The following is an 18711-nucleotide window of genomic DNA, read 5'->3' on the forward strand; positions in this document are numbered from 1 at the left end:
AACAAAAATTATATGAAGAAACATTGTAACAATCCGTAGTGTTTTTTAAAAAAAACTACGAAGCAAAATTCTCAACCAACTCAATATGAAAAAAATAAAATAAAAAAAGATCATTTTGGGAAAAAAAAAAAAAGAAGAAACAAATTCATAAAAAAAACCATGTAGGGAAATATTGTAGTAATCCATAATGTTTTAAAGAAAAAAAACTACATAACTAAATTCTCAACCATTTCAATATTAAAACAAATCAACAAAGATAATTTTAAAAAAAAAATTCAAAAACAAAAAAGAATAAAAAATCAAAAAAAGAAGAAGAAGACCGTCCTGGGATAAAAAGAAAAAAAACATGCAAAATCCAAAAACAAAGGGAAAAAAAATGAAAAAAAAATATGAGGAAAAAATAAAGAAAGGGCAAAAAAGAAAGAAAAACAAAACATAAAAAACATGTAAGAAAAGCTACAGTGTTTTTTTTTTTTTATTCTATTGGAATATTTTTCTTCATTTATATTTAAGAGTAAAGTAGTAGATATTTTTTAAAATATTTTTTATTTAAAAATATATTAAAAAAAGTAGTAGTTATCTCATTAATTTAGGGTTGAGGAAGGAAGGGGAAATAAACACTTAATTGGCCAAGAATGTGTTTGGGAGTATAGGTGCGGTTGTTTTTCAAAGTGTTTTTCACTCGAAAATGCATTAAAATAATATTTTTTATTTTTTAAAAAATTATTTTTGATATTAGCGCATTAAAATGATCTGAAAATATTTTTAAAACATTTAAATTTAAATTTAAAATAAAAATTTAAATTTTTTAAAAATATTTTTAAAACATAAAAAACATATTAATTTAAAGTAAAAAAATAAAATAAAATAAAAATTTTAATTTTTAAAAAATATTTTTAAAACATAAAAATAAATCAGGACTAAAGCATAAAATGCATGGCAATAATTAAAGGTGGAATGAAAGCCCAAGGCACATGTATGCTTTGTTTATATATATATATATATATATATATATATATATATATATATATATATATATATATATATATATATCAGTCCCGCAGCGTCTAGAAATAGTTTGCTAGCTAAGCATATATATATCCTTTGTTGTATATAATAATAATCTACGAGGAATATATATATATATATATCAGTCCCGCAGCGTCTAGAAATAGTTTGCTAGCTAAGCATATATATCTCCTTTGTTGTATATAATAATAATCTACATCTTCCTCGTTGAATGTTTTTTACTTGATGAAAGATCCACAAGTAGTTCAGATAAATCACTAATTAATATATTGAAACAGGAGATGATCATTAATTTGCTCTTTTAATTCCCTCCATCTTTATGTCCAAGCTAGCATTATTTAGTACCCAAAATGGATGCTTTTCTTCTTCTTCTTCTTCTTCTTCTATCAATGAACTTATCCTTGGCTTATTTTACTTTTTAGTGAAACTCAAAAATGAGAAATAATAATATAAAAAAAACCCATTAATTCACTGCCTCAACCGGTTGTGATAATTTAAGTTCACTAACCACTCATTTGAACAGTTATAACAAGGGCGGTTGCATGTAAAAAACAAACTTGTTTTTTTTTTAATCTAAACCCTGATATCTAGAAGTTCATTGGACCCCAACTAATCCGGTCGAGCCAGATCAGCTCACTAAAAGGTAAAACTTTTCTGGTTATAGTATACTTCGTTCACAAGACTCGAATTCAAAACTTTATTTTAAAAAATAAGTGTTGAAGTACTTGAACCAACCACCATTGGGGTTAACATGTCATTTGCTAGTTAATAAACAAGTTTAGGTTATTGGGTTATGAGATCAACTCGTGGATCACCGAGTCATCTTGACTCAATCATTTTAGTATGAAATATATCATTTTATTTTTTAAAAATAAAAATTCTTTTCAATTGACATATTTTGAATTTAATACAAGTCGAGTCCTATAAATAACTTTTCTAATCCAACTTAAAAACCACCTGATTTACATTTTAAATCATAGCTTTTAACATAATCGAGCCAGGTTTGATAAGTGTATCAAAACACACTCATAAAACTCAACTTTGTGCTCGATTTTGGAGTTGAAATTGAAGAGTTGCCGGGCCAGGAAGTGGTCGTAAAAAATGAAAACGTACCTAAAGAGTCCCAATCTTGCCAGCTACGGCGATGATCATTAAATTGAACCATCTCCAGCTCTTAATTTGTTGCCGTCAAGCAATATCATTCTAAGTACCGACGCCCTAGCTAGCTAGCTAACAACCAAAGTTTAATTCTTCTTCAATGTTGTTTCAATTCTACAAAAAACTCACCGAACTATTTCATCATTAGTTGTTCTAATTAAGATTTCATCGATCTAATTAGGAATTAAATTATTATATCTTTCTTATTAATTAAACGCGTTTTCATGATCATTATGTAAAAAAGGTAAACAAATATTATAATTCAATATATTTTGGCATGAATTTGTATATTTGGACACACCAATTAATTATGTGAAAAGATGGGAACAAGTTTTTCTTTTTAAAAAAAAAAATCAAATTCGATATGATTATGCTCATCCAATATGCACTCCCATTGGACAGCTAATTTAGAACAAATATTCCATAATCTAACAACTAATTATTGTTAGATTATGGAATATTTTGCTACCTAACATATAGAGACCATATATATATATACAATATCGTGCAAAGATTTCTGAGATTGGAATTATTTCCTGTACATATATTCTTTCAAATCTGCCTGTATATATAATGATTCCTTCATACCTTGCCTTATATTGCAGTATACGTAATTAAATACATGTATATACTCTTTATAATATATGGGTTTTGTATTTATTAATTTGATATCTTCTCTTCCAGGCAGAATTGTAACCATGCATGTAGGTGGATGAAAAGCTAGAACAACTACAAATAAATAAGTATTTATATATCTATATGTTTATTTAAGGAGTTAGGTGGCCCGTAGGATGGAATCGTAACAAAGACTTTAAGCTTCTTACCATGCCCAATCATTAGTTTGGTGCTGTCCGTAAGTGAGCTCTGCTCCATTTGCCCCGCCTCCTTCTCCATGCCTAGCCATGTGCTCTCCTTCATAAACAAAAATGGAAACATTTCTTTAAACCCTAACAAAAGCAAATGGAAAAGGGAATCCATTACTGTGACTTTTCTGTGCTTTACAGGTTTGTCCATATTCATATTTTTCCATTTTCTAGCTGGAACGTGTCTCCTCTTCACGCCCTAACTCCTTCTGCTGCACAAATAACCCATGCACCTTCCTGCCTACCCTATGAGTGAAGTGTGTGATCTTGAATTGAATATTGAGACATCTTAACCAACAATGGACAGGGACCCTTCCTCTCTTCTCTTCAACCACCATTATGCATGATAAATTGGATCATTTTGAGAGACCCCATCAACCTCAAATCAACTTATTTCCATCTGTTTATATAACCTTTACAAATTTGATCTCTTCGTGTTAAAGAAATAGCTAGCCACTGATCTGATCTCTTTTTCTCTCCCTCTATCTTAGTTTGTGTCTAATGGGGAATGCAACATCGTGTGCTCCGTCAATCATCTCAAATGGGGTAGTGAAGGTCTTAACTAATGGTGGCAACTTGCAGATCTACACAAAGCCAGTTAAAGCAGCAGAATTAATGCTAGAGAACCCTGGACAGTTTGTTTGTGATTCTACAAGCCTAAAAGTTGGTCATCGAGTTCATGGTCTATTAGCTGATGATCAGCTAGAGAGGCGCCAATTCTACTTTGTTTTGCCCATGGAACTTCTCTACTCTGTGCTAACGCATGAGGAAATGAGCTCTCTCACTTACAAAGCTACCAAAGCATTGAAGTATAACAATTTTGGCAAGATTTTTCCAGTCCTTAGTGAGTTTTGCATTTTCCCTTCAGAAGGAAAAACAATGGACAGCATGGCCACAGAACCACAGCCTATGGAGAGGTATTCCAAGCAAAGATCATGGAAGCCCGCCTTGGAAACCATTGTTGAAACTCCTAATTGTAGGCGGCCTTGATGGTCAGCATATATGGTTTTTCTTTTTCTTTTTTCAATTTCCTTCTTTTGTTCTTTCTTTCTTTCTTTTTCTTCTTCTTTTTTCTTTTTTGGGGAGTTTTTGGCTGACATTTTGAGTAGATTATTAGCAATATGCGCCTGTCAAGTTCATTATAGTATAAGTTCTCCAGCTATTTATATTCAAAAATAGAGAAGTTTGTATTAGAATTACGACATTTCCTATGAAATTTAAATGATACTGTTGCTATACCTCAACCTCATTAATTGAGCTAGATACTTTTTAAGATATGATCACTTAATTTCTAAATTAATACTAAATTTCATTTAGAACTATATATGAAACAATTATAAATAGGAATATCATGTATTTTCCTACCAGAATTTTTAGATTTAACAAAAGAAATTTTTATCAATATTTATACTCGCAGTCTGTCAACATAAATTTTCCCAACGGGCTCACAGACAACAATAATTCATTGAAAAAACTCTCGTCGGTGATTTGTGATCTGTTGATGAGTCTATCGGTAATAATTTTATTGATGGATTTACTAACGGCAAAAATACGCTAAAAATAAAAATTTATCCGCTTCATTCCGTCATTATTTTCATAAATGAATATAACATATCACCGATAGAAAAACCGTATGTCAACCCATCAATGATTTCTTTTGTCCGTCAGTATTTTCCTTGGTGAATTTAACATATAACTGTCAAACAGGTCGTCTGTAATTTCATTAGTAAGTAAATAGTGACAATGATATTTGCAGTAATTATTTTTCAACTATCTGAAATATACCGACGGAATCCTTCAGTAATAATTTAAAAATATTTATAAAAAATCCATTAAACATAAATAGAAAATAAATTAAATTAAATTAATATCATTTTGATAATTAACTAGTGGGAGTGGTTAGGTCGGTATAGTGCTTATGTATCACAATGGAATGCACGAAGGAATGAAATATTTACAAAGATGCATCTTTTAATTACTGACAAGGAGTATATGATTTGGTACATGAGTATAGCACGACAAATCATTACTTCGGATCCCGAGCAGGTTCCTCCATCTGGATATATGCAGTGCGAGCAACATGCTTAGCGGATTCAACATCATATAAGTAATAAAGTCTTTTTATGATTAATATATGTTAACCATTGAGTTTTATGTAGTTATCTTTTAATTTAACATTAATGTTTTATTAATATTAGGTTTGCTTCTTGTTACGGGACAGTCGAGATGCCACGTTTTATTTTTGTAGTAATAATGAAGAAAACAAAGTTTACACCGTAGTATCCAAGTGGTTAAATTTTTGATGCTCTGGATTTGAAATCCTTGGAAAGAGATTAACTCTTGATGATGTGATGACAGAGAATAAGGTCACTCAAGTAGGAGTAGGAGCTGGATCCAGTCGTGCAATTGATAAGCCCGGATCATCTAATAGACGACATAGACGTAGATAGATAGATGAGTTATGCTTGTATATTTTGGGATTACTTGAATATTGTATTATTGTATTATTTTATATTCATTTTGCATGTACATGTTTTTTTTTAATATTTTTTAGGGCTATTTGTGATTATAGAATACGAGAATATATTGAGTTTAATTAAAATTTATTAAATACTGTTACTGTGATTTCTTACATATTTTTTAAGTAAAATAAAATTTTGAATTTAACTTCTATACCAAAAAAATTCTAACCAGATTTTGAGGTGTCACGATTTTAAAACACAATATTATTAAAATATTTTAAATCGCAATATTTTCAAAATATATTACTTCGTCAAAATATTTTTGTCATATATTATTTTAACATTTAATTATATTTTAGATGCTAATAGACAAATTTATCCTTTCAAAATTGCTTACAGCCAAAGGGGCCTGGGTAGAATTGACAGAAACCGTCAGCCGTATATTGTTGTTGAATACATTGGGGCCTGGATCAGAATACAATCATGTCATGATTGTTTGACGAACTGTCAATGTTAGTGGGTCATTTGTCATACTTAACAGCACATTCAGAAAGGCCAGTTCTTTCCACATTGACAGCTAGCCAATTAGCCATACCACGCTGCGGATGGAATTCTAATTTATTTTTTAATATAAGAATGTGTTGGTAATATGAATATATTTTTTAAAAATAGATATTTAAATCTATATTTAAAAAAATATTTATTTTAAGTTCATATAAAACTATTTGGAAAACAATAGAAAGGCGCTAAAATAATTTAAAAATAGTTGAATAATTATTTAAACATCATTTAAATAAATTTATTTATTTATGAACTGAATATGCGTGTTTAGTCTACATGAAATTTAGGTGTTTTTAAATCTAAAAACCTAGACCGGCACACTTAGTTTTTTTTAATGAAATAAATGATAAATCATTTATTTTATTTAAAAATAATAATAATTGGTGGGTGATCGTCATCTTTTCTAGTACTAAAAGTGTTTTTTATGATTGGAAAATCAAGGTCAAATCCTAGATTTTAACAATTATTTTACTTAAAAACATGAAAAAGAAAAACATAACAATAAACCTCCATAACTCCATTTCTAACAATAAAACATATTCTAATGAACTTAAAAATTTAAAATTAAATCAAATAAAAAATTACGAGTTTAATCTTTTTTTTTTTTGGCATTGATGAAGATAAAAACTACCTTCATTAAGTTTTTTTAATGCAAAATTACCATGTAATTAAATCTCTAAAACAATTATGGACACCTTGGACACACGCAGAAATGAAATATAAAGAGAAGGATAAAATCTTGAACAAAAACAAAAGAACTTTTAAAAACTAAATTGAAAGAATCTCCAGCTTGGAGATAAAAAAAAAAAAAAAAACTTGGAAGGATCGAGGAGTCTCATTAGGCAATGATGCAATGCTTATGAATAGTTAGTGGTAAATGTTAATCTTCTTTTTGCCCGTTTCGGTCGGAGACAACGTTGTAAGCTTTTAATAGAATTTGGTCCCATGCTAATGATAATATCATGGACAATGAAGAACAACACTAATGCCATACTATTTTTTTTTATTTATTAATGTGGATGTCTAAGTTAGCTTGTATATATTTTAATTAATACAGATTCTAAAATTAATGATCATGTAAATTTTTAGTAGTTATAAAAAGACTCGAACTTATGACTATTAGAAAATAAACTCAAAACCTAACTAATTATATTACCCTTTAGAATACACTAATGCCAATGACATTGGTTATGTGTGTTGTTTTAAGATAATTGATTGTAGTTCTCATAGAAACCAATCAAAGGAAATGTTTTGATTTTTTACTGTTTGTTCATGAGAACCATGTTTCGAGGATATTTAGAAGTGTGGTGGTCATAGTTTTTAGACCCGGCCTGGTTCAAGGCCCGGGTTCCAGGTTTTGACCGGGTCACCAGGTCGCCCGGGTCAATTCTTTTTTTTTTTAAATCAAAACAACGTCATTTTAGTAAAAAAAAAAAAAAACAAAAATCAACAGGTTGCAACCTGGTTTTTTACCGAATCAGCCAGGTCACACCGGTTTTTTCCTTCCCTTGTTTTTTCTTCAACCCGGCCCGGTTCTAGTACCTGGTCGACCCGCCGGGCTGGGTTGGGTTTTAAAACTATGGTGGTGACAGTTATTTTTCAAAGTTTTTTTATTTAAAAATATATCAAAATAATTTATTTATTTAACAACACATTAAAATGATACGAAAACAAAAAAAAAATATTTAAAATTTAAAAAAATATTTTTAAAATATAAAAGCAAAGCGGTTTTTTATTGGTTGCATTGCTAAATAAAGGCAACTTGTACATGATCCATGCACCTTGGCTGCCTCACATATCACGGAGCCATCATTACTCAGTCGAGGGAATTATGCCATTAGCAGCTCCGAACCATGTGATTCCTGTGAGAATCTGTCGAACTTTATTTTATTTTTTTATCATAAAGTTTATTTTTTTCTTTCTTTTTACCAAACTCAAGGTTTTTTTTAGGGAAAGCAATTCCAATTATGATCCATGATAATTTAAAAAACCCTCCTCTAAATTTTACTCTCTTTATACTTCCTGGATCAGATGAAATATATTGTTGAGGACGTATAAAGAATAGAAACTATAATTTAATCTAAATTTTATTTTCTCTCTATGATTTAAAACAAAATATATTGTTGAGACTGTCTAGGGAATAAATTATTATTGAATATATAAAATACACCATAAAAAATATAAGTTATAAACACATTAAGAATACCGTTGCAGTTATTTTTTAAAGTATTTTTCACTTAAAAATACATCAAAATAATAAAATTCAAGATTTTTATAATTATCCATGATCTCTGTGCAAATGGCAAGACCATCCATTTTAATGAACAGTTATTCAATTAAATAAAATAAATTAAACTGGGATTTTTCTCCAAATAAATAAGACAAATGGAATCCCCAGAAGGCCAAAGCTATGGTTTTTGTTTCTGTACAGAAATCGAATTGGACAAGGAGTTAAGTAAGTAAAATAAAACTAAATAGCATCGATGAAAAGAAAAGGGAAAACCAAGAAACAATTTTTAAGAAGTTATGTGTTATCCAGCACCACCACTACAGATCCCAGTTAGTGAAACCGGAAACCGCCAATGAGCACCGGCCGTTGATGATGACGATGAACTACCATCATCGACAACATCGGCAGGTGGCAAGACCCTTCCATCAGCAAACAACAACCGTCCATTCACTCCTCCGTTCCTCGGGTGCTCTGCCACCATCACGCCTTCAAGTTCCAACGCGGCATCCCCGAACCTCCTTTCCACCTCCAGAAACTCCCTCAAAGAAGCCGGCTTGGCCCCACCTCCATCTCGGCACAGGCTCCACCACCTCCGTCTCCTCCGCTCCGCCACAGCAGAAGCCGCCATGTTCCTTCTCTTCTTGGTGTTCCTCCTGGGGCTTCCGCCGTTCACGACGTTGTCGGTGGCGAAGGACGCGGCGGCGGGGTGGAGGTGCTGGGATGGTGCTCTGAAAGTGATGGCAGGGAACGTGACGCCCATTAGAGTGCCTAATGTTGTGCTTCTATCGTGGAAAAAAGAACCTGTAGACTGTATAACAACAGCACAACGAGAACAAAAACAAGAAGTGGAAACACTTGAACAAGAGCAAGAAAAGCAAAGAAAATCAAGAGATGGTAAATTAAAGAAATTCAAGAAACAAGTAAGTTTAAAGAAAAAAACAAGAAATGGGTCGATTGAAGAAACGAAAAACAAGAGCAAGAACGGTAACAATTAAAGAAAGGTTAAGCCTTGAAGACTGAGTGAATATCAAGAGAAAGTGGGTGCATACCTCAGTGTCAAGATCGGAGGAGGATACGGAGGAGTTGGTAGGGGAAGATGGAGGTGGAAGCATATCGCTTGTTGGATCTAACATCTTTCTTGACCCTCTCTCTGAATTTATTTTTTTTGGGACGTACGAGGAGAGACTAACTGCTGCAAGACAGGGGAGACTGATAGATGGGATTTAGGTTTGTGTTATTTTGAAATCATCTTAGTTATTTTGAAATCATTTAGGCGAGACTGATAATGTATGCCACCCCATGATCACAATTTTTTATATACCAATACTAACGTCTAATGTGGAATATCAGAGGCTGCTATTTTTTTTATATATTTTTTTTATAATCATAAATATCCAGACAGTATATATGTTTTTTAAAATTTTAAAATTAACGATTATAAAAAATTTTAAATTTTAAATTTGTGACACTCAAATTAATTATCTATAGTTACATTTTTAAAATTGAAACTGCTATTATTGTTTCTTTATTTCAATGATATTTTTTTGATTTTTAAAAAAATTATTTTTTATAACAGTTTATCAAACAATAAATAAAAAAAAAATTAATTTTAAATAAGAAAACATTCCAAATTTAAAAAAAAAATACTATTTAGAATGCAATTCAAAACAGTAACGAATATCTAAATCATTGATTATTACACAGATTAGTTGTCATTATTATCTTTAAATATGAGTGGATGATGTTCAATTTCGTAGCCAACTGACCCACCCAGTTTCTCTACGGGGTTGTGTGTCTTATTTGGCAACATTTGTCCAATTTGGAAAGCTACCTGTAATATAAGATCTTAGAGTTCTTAACATTTAGCCCTTTCAAGACACTGACTCCTTTTTTTTTAATGGAGATATTTTCGTATTCTATTCTGATTAATATTATGAACTTGGAAATGTGTTCTCACTTCAAGGGGAAAATAACTGGAAGTAAAAGGTATGATTTCGAGTTAATTTTTAATGTAAAAAAATAATTATGTTATGTGTATATTTTTGTGTATTATTATTTTTAAATTGAGAAACGAAAAGATATTGTTTATATTTTTATAAAAATAAAGTAAGAAATACATGAACTGATAAATTATACAAAAATTGTTATTGTTAATTAAATATTGAAGTTGGAATCTAATCTTCATGGTATAAATAAAAGATAAAAGATAGATGTATATATAAGTTTTATAAATTGACTATTCTTTTTTATTTTAAATATTTTCATTCATTTTAACTTTGTGGCTAAATATTGTTGCTACTATTACAAATGATTTTTTTATTTATAAAAACTCCATACAAATATAGCTAATTCATATAAAATATAAGAGGAAAAAAATTTGATATAAATCAAACTAATCTCTTTAAAGTATCACGCAACTAGAAAATATAAAAAGATCAATCAGTATTTAAAAAATAAAAGTAATTCAATTTATTAAAGAAATAAGAGAGAGAACATACATCAATATTTTAAAAGAAACAACTAATGAAAAAAAGTAAAAAGTAAAAACACATAAAAAATAGAGGTCAAACGCTAATTGGCTACACTCTCGCGCATGACCTTCATTAACAACCCAAGCGTCCTTAAATTTTTCCATTTTAATTTTTTCTCCTCCTCTTTGTCTGCTCCTACATTTTCTTCTTTTTTTTTTTTTTTGTTTAAGGTGGGCGACAAGTTACTTGCCGGTGATCGGGAAATCAGGGTCCATGCCTTTGGACCCTGAAAAATCAATTTTCAACTTGTTTTTGTGTGAAAACACCTCTAAAATACTATATAAACCTTAAAAACTATTTATCAAACCTAAAAAATCTCAAAATCACTCAAAACACACAAAAAAATCAAATTAAACTAAACTAAACAAACCTGATCTACTTTTCTTGCCATATTTAGAGGGAAAAAAACAACTTTCATTGAACTCCTCTCGGAAAGAGGAACTTAATTGACATATATATCCTCCTTTTTGGTGGATAAAATGTTTTTCAGGGCTATCTCCTTCATTGTTTTTCGGTGAATTTCTTTCTCCCCACTCAAACCAGAAATAAATAAATAAAAAATTTAGATAAAAAAAATTTAAAACTTTGAAATTGACCATGTATTCTTCTTTTATATTGTTGTCCTCTTTCTTTTAATTTATAGTTTTACTACAATTTAAAAATTCATCTAATTTAATTAGGTCACAAAAGAATTAAATTTAGAAAGAAAAGTATGAGGATGTAATATATATAAAAACAAAGGAAAAAAAAAACAGCAACTTCACAATCTATATGAGCAGTGATGTCATCTAAAAAAAACCCAGTTTTTTATAATTGATTACACGATATACAAATATAGCTCAGGCAGATTTTATCAAATTTTAGGCGGATTGATGACGAGTATTTTACAATCTTCACTGCACACTCAATCTGTAGATGTCAGAATTCAGGGTGCCAGGCAATACATTTCTAGAGTCTAGATCAATGAGTATCAGTAGGCGAAAGGGATGAGGATTTAATTATCAAAAACACACCATTCGACAGAACACTCTATTAGCTTCAAATAAAAGCAGTGGATTTTATCATTTTAATGCAATTTGATAAAAGTTTTGGGTAAAAAAGCACAAATTAAAAAAAAATTAGAAAAATAACATAGTTTTAACACAACAATTATTGAAAATAGTGGTTGTATATAACCGGAAATAACAATTATTTCAAAATTCATGTCTCATTCAAACTAAATTTTTATAAAGATCTAATGGCCAAGAAAGAGAGGAGATAAATTGGTGAGGAAAGAAAACAAAAATAAAAGAAAGAATGGGTCATCATGACATATTCGATACCGTTTGAAAAATCTTGATGAGACAATTCTAACCACGCCTTAAGAGACTACCAAGCATTGCAAGACTGTAATTGGTTAGAGATTTTGTTCAGTGTTAATTACAACCTCGTTTAAGTCTACGGTACTAGCTGTGTTGAATACGGAGTCCCGATATGTTCTTAATGACCTATTCTTTTTTTTTAAGTTTTTTCCTCATTTTTCTCTCATGCCGCATCATCTTATCTTATTATTATTTTCTTTTTTGTCTTGTCATTGAATTTTGAATATTATTGTAAAGTTAATGAGAATAACAATCATGTATAAGACTGATATTCAAGAACATAATTATATCAAACTGTAATATTGTCCAAATATGTTTTTAACCTATATCATTTTCTTAAAATTTTTACCCAACCGGGTAATTTTTCAAAAAATATTCATAGAAGAATAGGAGGCTGATTGGATTGTGCATTTGATCCGGGTTGCGGACTCCTCCTCGGAAAGCAAACTTTCGTTTTTTTCAAAAAAAATAATGATTCTGCATGGGCCTCCCCGTCATGCAACAAGACAAATGGGATGAAGTTAACACGGGCATTTCCAGATAACAAAATCAATGTTACAGATACATCACCCACAACAACCAAAAAACAAAATAAAACAAAAAAACGTTAAAGAGCAACCAGCCTAGAAAGCTTTCAGGTAAGACTGATTTTACCCCTTCTTTATTGGCACCTTTGTAAATATTATAATCAATCGACTAGAAAACCAACTGAACAGCGTCTGAGCATCAGCAGTTCGAATGCGGCAGGGGGCATGAAGAACCATGCATTGCCATAATTGTTACTCCAATTAACTACTGTATGCAACAAGGACTTGAAATATTTATGATCAACATATATATATATTTCTTTGTTATAAACAAAGCACTAATGTACAGCATCAAGATCAAGACCAAATTTTAAAAATTTACAAGCCAGTGATCTTGAAAAGAATCCAACCCTAGCCTGAAACTAAGAAAACACAATAAATCCATCTACATAGTTGATAAATCACTTATGTAGTCACCCCACATATCACCTGCAATTGAATCACGCAACTGAGAACTAAATTCTTGCTGTTCTGTATCAAAAGCAATGTCCAAAGCTGGGTTCTCAACTTGCATAATTGGCTGTTCCACCTCTAATGGGGGCAATGACTCCTCCATTTGCAGTACAGTATCATGTTCATACATTTTAAAAATCCAATCATCTGGTTTTTCCCTACGAATGTAATTGTGCAGCGCACATGCTGCTACAACCAACTTAACCTGTGTTTGTAAAGGGTATGGAGGAGCGGACAGCAGTATAGGGAAACGTGCCTTTAAAGCCCCAAAAATACGATCAGTGACGTTTCTTAGTAACAAGTGCCTTTGATTGAATAGTTCTCTTGAATCTCGAGATGGGTAACCACCCACAAACTCATTTAAATGACATAAAACCCCGTTGTATGGAGCTATAAATCCTGGCATATTGGCATATTTGCTGTCCACAAGGTAGTACTTGCCTACACCGTCAAAATTTTCAACCAGCAGCAGGAGCAAAAGAGAACTAAATTAGTTGAAGCAATAAGATTGATTACATAAATTGGCACCAGAAATCCTCAAAGGCAGTGTAAAATAAAGAAGGTAAAAGGTAGAAAAGAAAAAAACAATTCCTCAAAAGCTGCATAATTATGGCGTTCCGCTAGGGTGGTCAAATAAACTAATAGTGAGCTACAATGTGAAAGAAGCAAAATACCTTCAGGGACCTGAAACTTGTTCCGCCTTGTGAGTGCTGAGTTCAGAACTCGCAAATCTGATGCTGAGCCTTCCCATCCAGCTAGAACGTAATGGAACCTCAGATCAAAGGAGCATGCTACCAGAACATTTTGTGAAAGTTGTCCATTTTTATTACGGAAAGGTCCTTGCTCATCTATACCAACCATCACTGGAATGTGCATCCTATCTACTGCTCCAACACAATCCTAGCAGTAAATAATTTTTATTTAGATGCAAGTTACACAAAAGAAAGATACTGATTAACTCAAATTACATTAGGATTACCTTAAAATATGGATAAAATCGAGGATCTTCCAAGATTTCAGGTGGAATATCAGATCCAGGAGGCTGGAAAAAATCTAATGAAATTGCCATAATAGCATTCAAAACATTGTTAAAATGGCGACTTATGGTCTCTCCTGAATACCGGAACAATTCTTGGACAGCTCGAGTGCGTAGATTATGGCCAATAATGAACAAGAATATGGCTAATTGCTCCTCGATCTTGATTCTGTTTGTATGGCGTAGCAGGCCCTTGCCTTGCAAAATATCACATAACTTGTAAAATGCCTGCTTATCCATACGAAAATTTTCCAGACAGCGGTCACTTGGACCTCTTAGTACCTCATCTACAAATTTGGTACCATTAGCTAAACTTATACTTAGTTCTTTGGGCATACAGTTCCCAAAAACTCCGTCCTTTTCATCATCAGAGTTCTCCATGGAAAAGTCAACCTCTGCACTCAATAATATGTGCTGGTCAGACTCGCCAAACAAAAAGGACAAAACACACACTTAATTACTGTAAAAATTAGGACAAAACATAGTGAAAACAAGGTTTGACACAGAGCAATAGTGGAAATAGGAAACAGTGAAACCCCAGTTTAACATAGAGAACACTTGGTTGAGAAATAATAATAAAATAACAAAGAACATGGTGCAGGTGAGGCAATCATCTTGAATTATCCATGATAAGTAAAATTGGCAAACCCAGATGGACGGGGAGAGATTCAACAGGCCTGTTTTACCAGAAATTAAATGGAATGAAATAAAAAAAAAAAAATTATAACTGAATACATAAATGCCATGCTCAAATTGTACCATGCAAGTGCATTTTGCTTGTAAAACATCCTACTGTGAAGTTCCTCAGTTATTTGAATAAGTAATCTTACCATGGTTGTCCCATGCAACAAGAGGCATCCTAAGCAACCATTTGTAAGAAAAGAAAATTATTTGTCTCCACATTACAATCAATTCATTTTTCCTTTTTCTAAAAGTGATTACAATGAGGAAGTTTAGTCTTTCCAAAATCCAAAAGGTAACCTTACAGTAACCTTCTCATTCCTTAGCTCATCATGGATCAAATGGAAGCAACAACAGCCAATACAGAGATGACAAATAGAGGACTGGAGCAGACTATGTAGTTCTCACAATGCTAGAAAGGAGAACAAAAGAATTCTTCTTAACTTCGAATAAACTATTAAAAAAGGAATTGTTGTTCACATGTTTACTCACTATACTGCGTTCTTAATTTTTCCCCAGTTTTTGTTTCATTGCTGACAAATATAACCAACTACAACAAAACTCAATATTTTACTATCAAGTATTCTGACATCTCATTTGAGAAAGTCAAATAACAAGAGGATTCTGAAGGACTACAACTCTCAGCAAATGTAGTTGGCTCGGAAAGCAATGCTGACACTTTTTATACTTATCATGATGTATACATTTGGCATGAGGGAAGGAATGCATGGACCATAGAATGGTAGAGCTCCCATCTTCCCGTAACTATACATTAAGTAAGAACTTCTCAATGGCATAGATGGTGCTCATCTCAGATTTGTTAGCAGCTAATACAATAGGAAATAATCCCAGTGTTAGAGAAGTAGAAAAACGTGTTGTTAAGCAAAAGCATTAACAAAAGGTACAATTGAACATCAGGAGACATACCACGAAACATGAGGTGGATTAATGCCAAGCAAAAGGGAAAAGAAATTATATACTGGTGGAAGAAAATAAAATACAATTTTAAAGAGTTATGGAAGCTTTTTAGTGAGAAACAAAAACCTTTTATGAAAGCCAAAAATATTGAATCCGCAAGTTTTATAAACAATAAACAAATGCTTCATAGCTATGTTCATTGGACGTAGTTTAGATGTCCTTGAAGATGCAATGCTGAAGCACATGGTCTCAATACCAGCCTAGATATAGTATCCAATATAAACTATTTTACAGCAAGATGTAAATACAGCATTGTTATATGCTGTTCCAGCAGCTCAAAGCCACATTCCTATGCAACTCACTACTACAAAGTAAAATATATATATATAATTGGCATAAGAACTGCCATTAAATGGACTGGAACGACATGCAATGCATATCTCGATTATATCGATAAAATCAATGAAGAACAAGCATTATTCATGAGATCAATATCTAGCTCACCAGCCCCTTTCATCAGCTCATTCGCATTGGTCGTAAGAACATTACGGTTGATTCTAAATCAACTTTTCCCATTGCCATTAAAGCCTCGAAAACTTTAACAATGCTTCCTAATGAAAGCAGTAAGGAAAAAATGAAAAAAGAAGAAGCAAACAAATCAAAATAAAATGACCCTCATAAAATTAACTAAGATCATTGATATGGATAAAACTCATCAACACTAATTAATCGCCTGCATTATATAGTTAATCACATCAAATTCTTATTCAAACAACATAAAATTAAGAACCCAGATTTGAAAATCAATTTCGCATCTTTTCATTTGATCAGAAATTAAAGCGGCCCAGAAACAGTTTATTTACTCTTCAAACATCAATAAAACCTATGGCACACACCATACCTGGAATCGTACAGTTCAAGCCTTAAAACGACGAGTCGTGCCGTTCCGTTGGAGAATTGGTGAGGAGAGTATCTATGACTGATTGAAAGGGGGTTCGAAAATGACTAGTAACGCCCTCTCTTCTCTAGAGTTGAGGGCGAGAGCGAGATTTTTGAAGGGTTTGAAGGGTTTGTTTTCGGCTGTTACCGGTTGCCAGAGAGAGTTTTGGGCAGTGTGTGTTGGTGGGGTGTGGGAAATGTGACTCAAAAGAGGGTCCACAGTCTCGATTGAAATGCTTACCAATTTTGGATGAACACAAAATCAATACACTCTCGTGAATTATAAAAGGGATAACGAAGCCTCTCAACAATGTTTTTTAAAATAAATATATTAAAATAATATTTTTTATTTTTAAAATTTATTTTTAATATCAATATATTAAAATATCTAAAAACATAAAAAATATAATTAAAAATTAAAAAATTAAAAAAAAATTAAAAATATAATTGGCCCGCACAAACAAATAGTATCTTAGTTCATATTTGAGAACGTGATAGCTATTGAGTTTTCTCTGAACCACAAGACAAAAACATTCGGTTACACAATTAAAACTGTGTTTAGAAAGGTGGACCCCACCAATAACCGAGAATTAAATTCAGTTATGTTGAAGTATCTTTCTAATACTTTCTTTGAGATCTGATTTCAATTGTCTTTTTCACTTTCTCAATACAAATAAAGAGTTTAAACTGTTGTAAATCATCAGACCAAAATATCTTCTTCTCCTCAAATTTGTTTGCTTTGTTAAAAGCTAATTGTGCCTTTTTTTTAAAAACCTCAACGATACTCTGAAAACAAATATATCCTTTTGAACTGAAATTAATTTTTAAATCTTGGTAAGTAAAGTAGATCAAATTATTTGACACTTGACTTTTGATTATTTATGATGTTCAAATTATTTGGCACTTGAGTTTTGATTATCTTGTTTTGATTACTAAAACCATCATCTTATTTTCTTTTCTTATCTTTTCAAACTAAATGCAAAGATCAATTACATATTTTAGTTTCTCTAACATTTGCACTTATAAGGTTTTGTTTTTTATCTTGAAATTGTAGGGTATGTTTCTGGTACAAATGAAAGTAACTTCATTTCATTCGTTGTGATAAAGAAAGAAGAAGAGCATCCTGAAAATTACATTCTCAAAGTGAAGAAAGTGTTGATTAATTGGTAATTTGTTTATTTTATTAAAAAAATCCTTAACTTATAGTAAGAATTTATAAATTATTTTTTTGGATATGAGTACAGCATCAATGTTGAATTATTGTTTTTGGATCTGAGTGGCCTTGGAGTCGATGTCTAGCATAATATTGTTGTATAATTAGGTTTGTAAGGATTATTAATTGATACTTGTATCTGAAAATCAATTTTTTAAATTCATATTAGTTCTCATCAATTATTAAGGGTCTAGGGCTTTGATTAATTCAACTTTAGCTTAAGTTAAAATATCATGGCATATCAAATTCTTTTTAGTGCATGCAATTTTTTATAGGCAAGCATAATTAATGAAGGCTTTATCTTTTATTTCCATCTTCTGAGCCATTTTCATTGATTTTCTTTCTTCTTTTTCCTAGCTAGCGAACTAGTATTCAGTCCTTGAGCTCCAATTATTAACTCGAACACATTTATATAAATAAGAACAAATGTTGTGACATGGTGTATACTAGGTTGGCCATTCCTACAATATATACTACTTTTGGCATATACTCCAATTATTAACTTCAGCACATTTATATATGTTTTCATTAAATCTTAGCATCTACAGTTTTGGACAAAAGAGAGATATCATTGGATTTTCTAAGATGATTTGATTAAGTGAGAGCCAAAATTTGTTTAAATGTCATAATTGAATATAATCCTAATGTTTGTGCTTGTGTATGTTGAACAAGGTTGGCAAACAAAGTAA

At 31.3% G+C, this 18711-nt stretch overlaps 3 protein-coding genes across 4 annotated transcripts; 1 reads left to right on the forward strand and 2 right to left on the reverse strand.

The window, feature by feature from the left end:
* The first annotated feature begins 3243 nt into the window (after positions 1-3243).
* Positions 3244-4288, forward strand: LOC7474829 (uncharacterized). The gene has a single exon (XM_002322079.4). It carries the CDS (start codon positions 3552-3554, stop codon positions 4038-4040), a length of 489 nt encoding a protein of 162 aa, XP_002322115.2. The 5' UTR covers positions 3244-3551; the 3' UTR covers positions 4041-4288.
* A 4187-nt stretch (positions 4289-8475) lies between these two features.
* Positions 8476-9625, reverse strand: LOC7462509 (uncharacterized protein At3g17950). Its single transcript, XM_002321484.4, has 2 exons — positions 9353-9625; positions 8476-9111 (listed from the first exon to the last, which is right to left on the reverse strand). Exons 1-2 carry the CDS (start codon positions 9434-9436, stop codon positions 8605-8607), a joined length of 591 nt encoding a protein of 196 aa, XP_002321520.2. The 5' UTR covers positions 9437-9625; the 3' UTR covers positions 8476-8604.
* Positions 9626-13007: 3382 nt separating this feature from the next.
* LOC18105562 (uncharacterized) lies at positions 13008-17061 on the reverse strand. Of its 2 annotated transcripts, XM_024586128.2 has the most exons (5): positions 16772-17061; positions 16375-16481; positions 14215-14666; positions 13910-14135; positions 13008-13676 (listed from the first exon to the last, which is right to left on the reverse strand). In XM_024586128.2, exons 2-5 carry the CDS (start codon positions 16385-16387, stop codon positions 13168-13170), a joined length of 1200 nt encoding a protein of 399 aa, XP_024441896.1. In that variant the 5' UTR covers positions 16388-16481; positions 16772-17061; the 3' UTR covers positions 13008-13167. The 2 variants fall into 2 exon arrangements, with proteins under 2 accessions (XP_024441896.1, XP_006374200.1); XM_006374138.3 differs by lacking the exon at positions 16375-16481 and having other exon boundaries at positions 16772-17060.
* Positions 17062-18711: the final 1650 nt, after the last annotated feature.

This window comes from Populus trichocarpa, chromosome 15 (assembly GCF_000002775.5).
Source record: "Populus trichocarpa isolate Nisqually-1 chromosome 15, P.trichocarpa_v4.1, whole genome shotgun sequence".
Taxonomy (NCBI): domain Eukaryota; kingdom Viridiplantae; phylum Streptophyta; class Magnoliopsida; order Malpighiales; family Salicaceae; genus Populus; species Populus trichocarpa.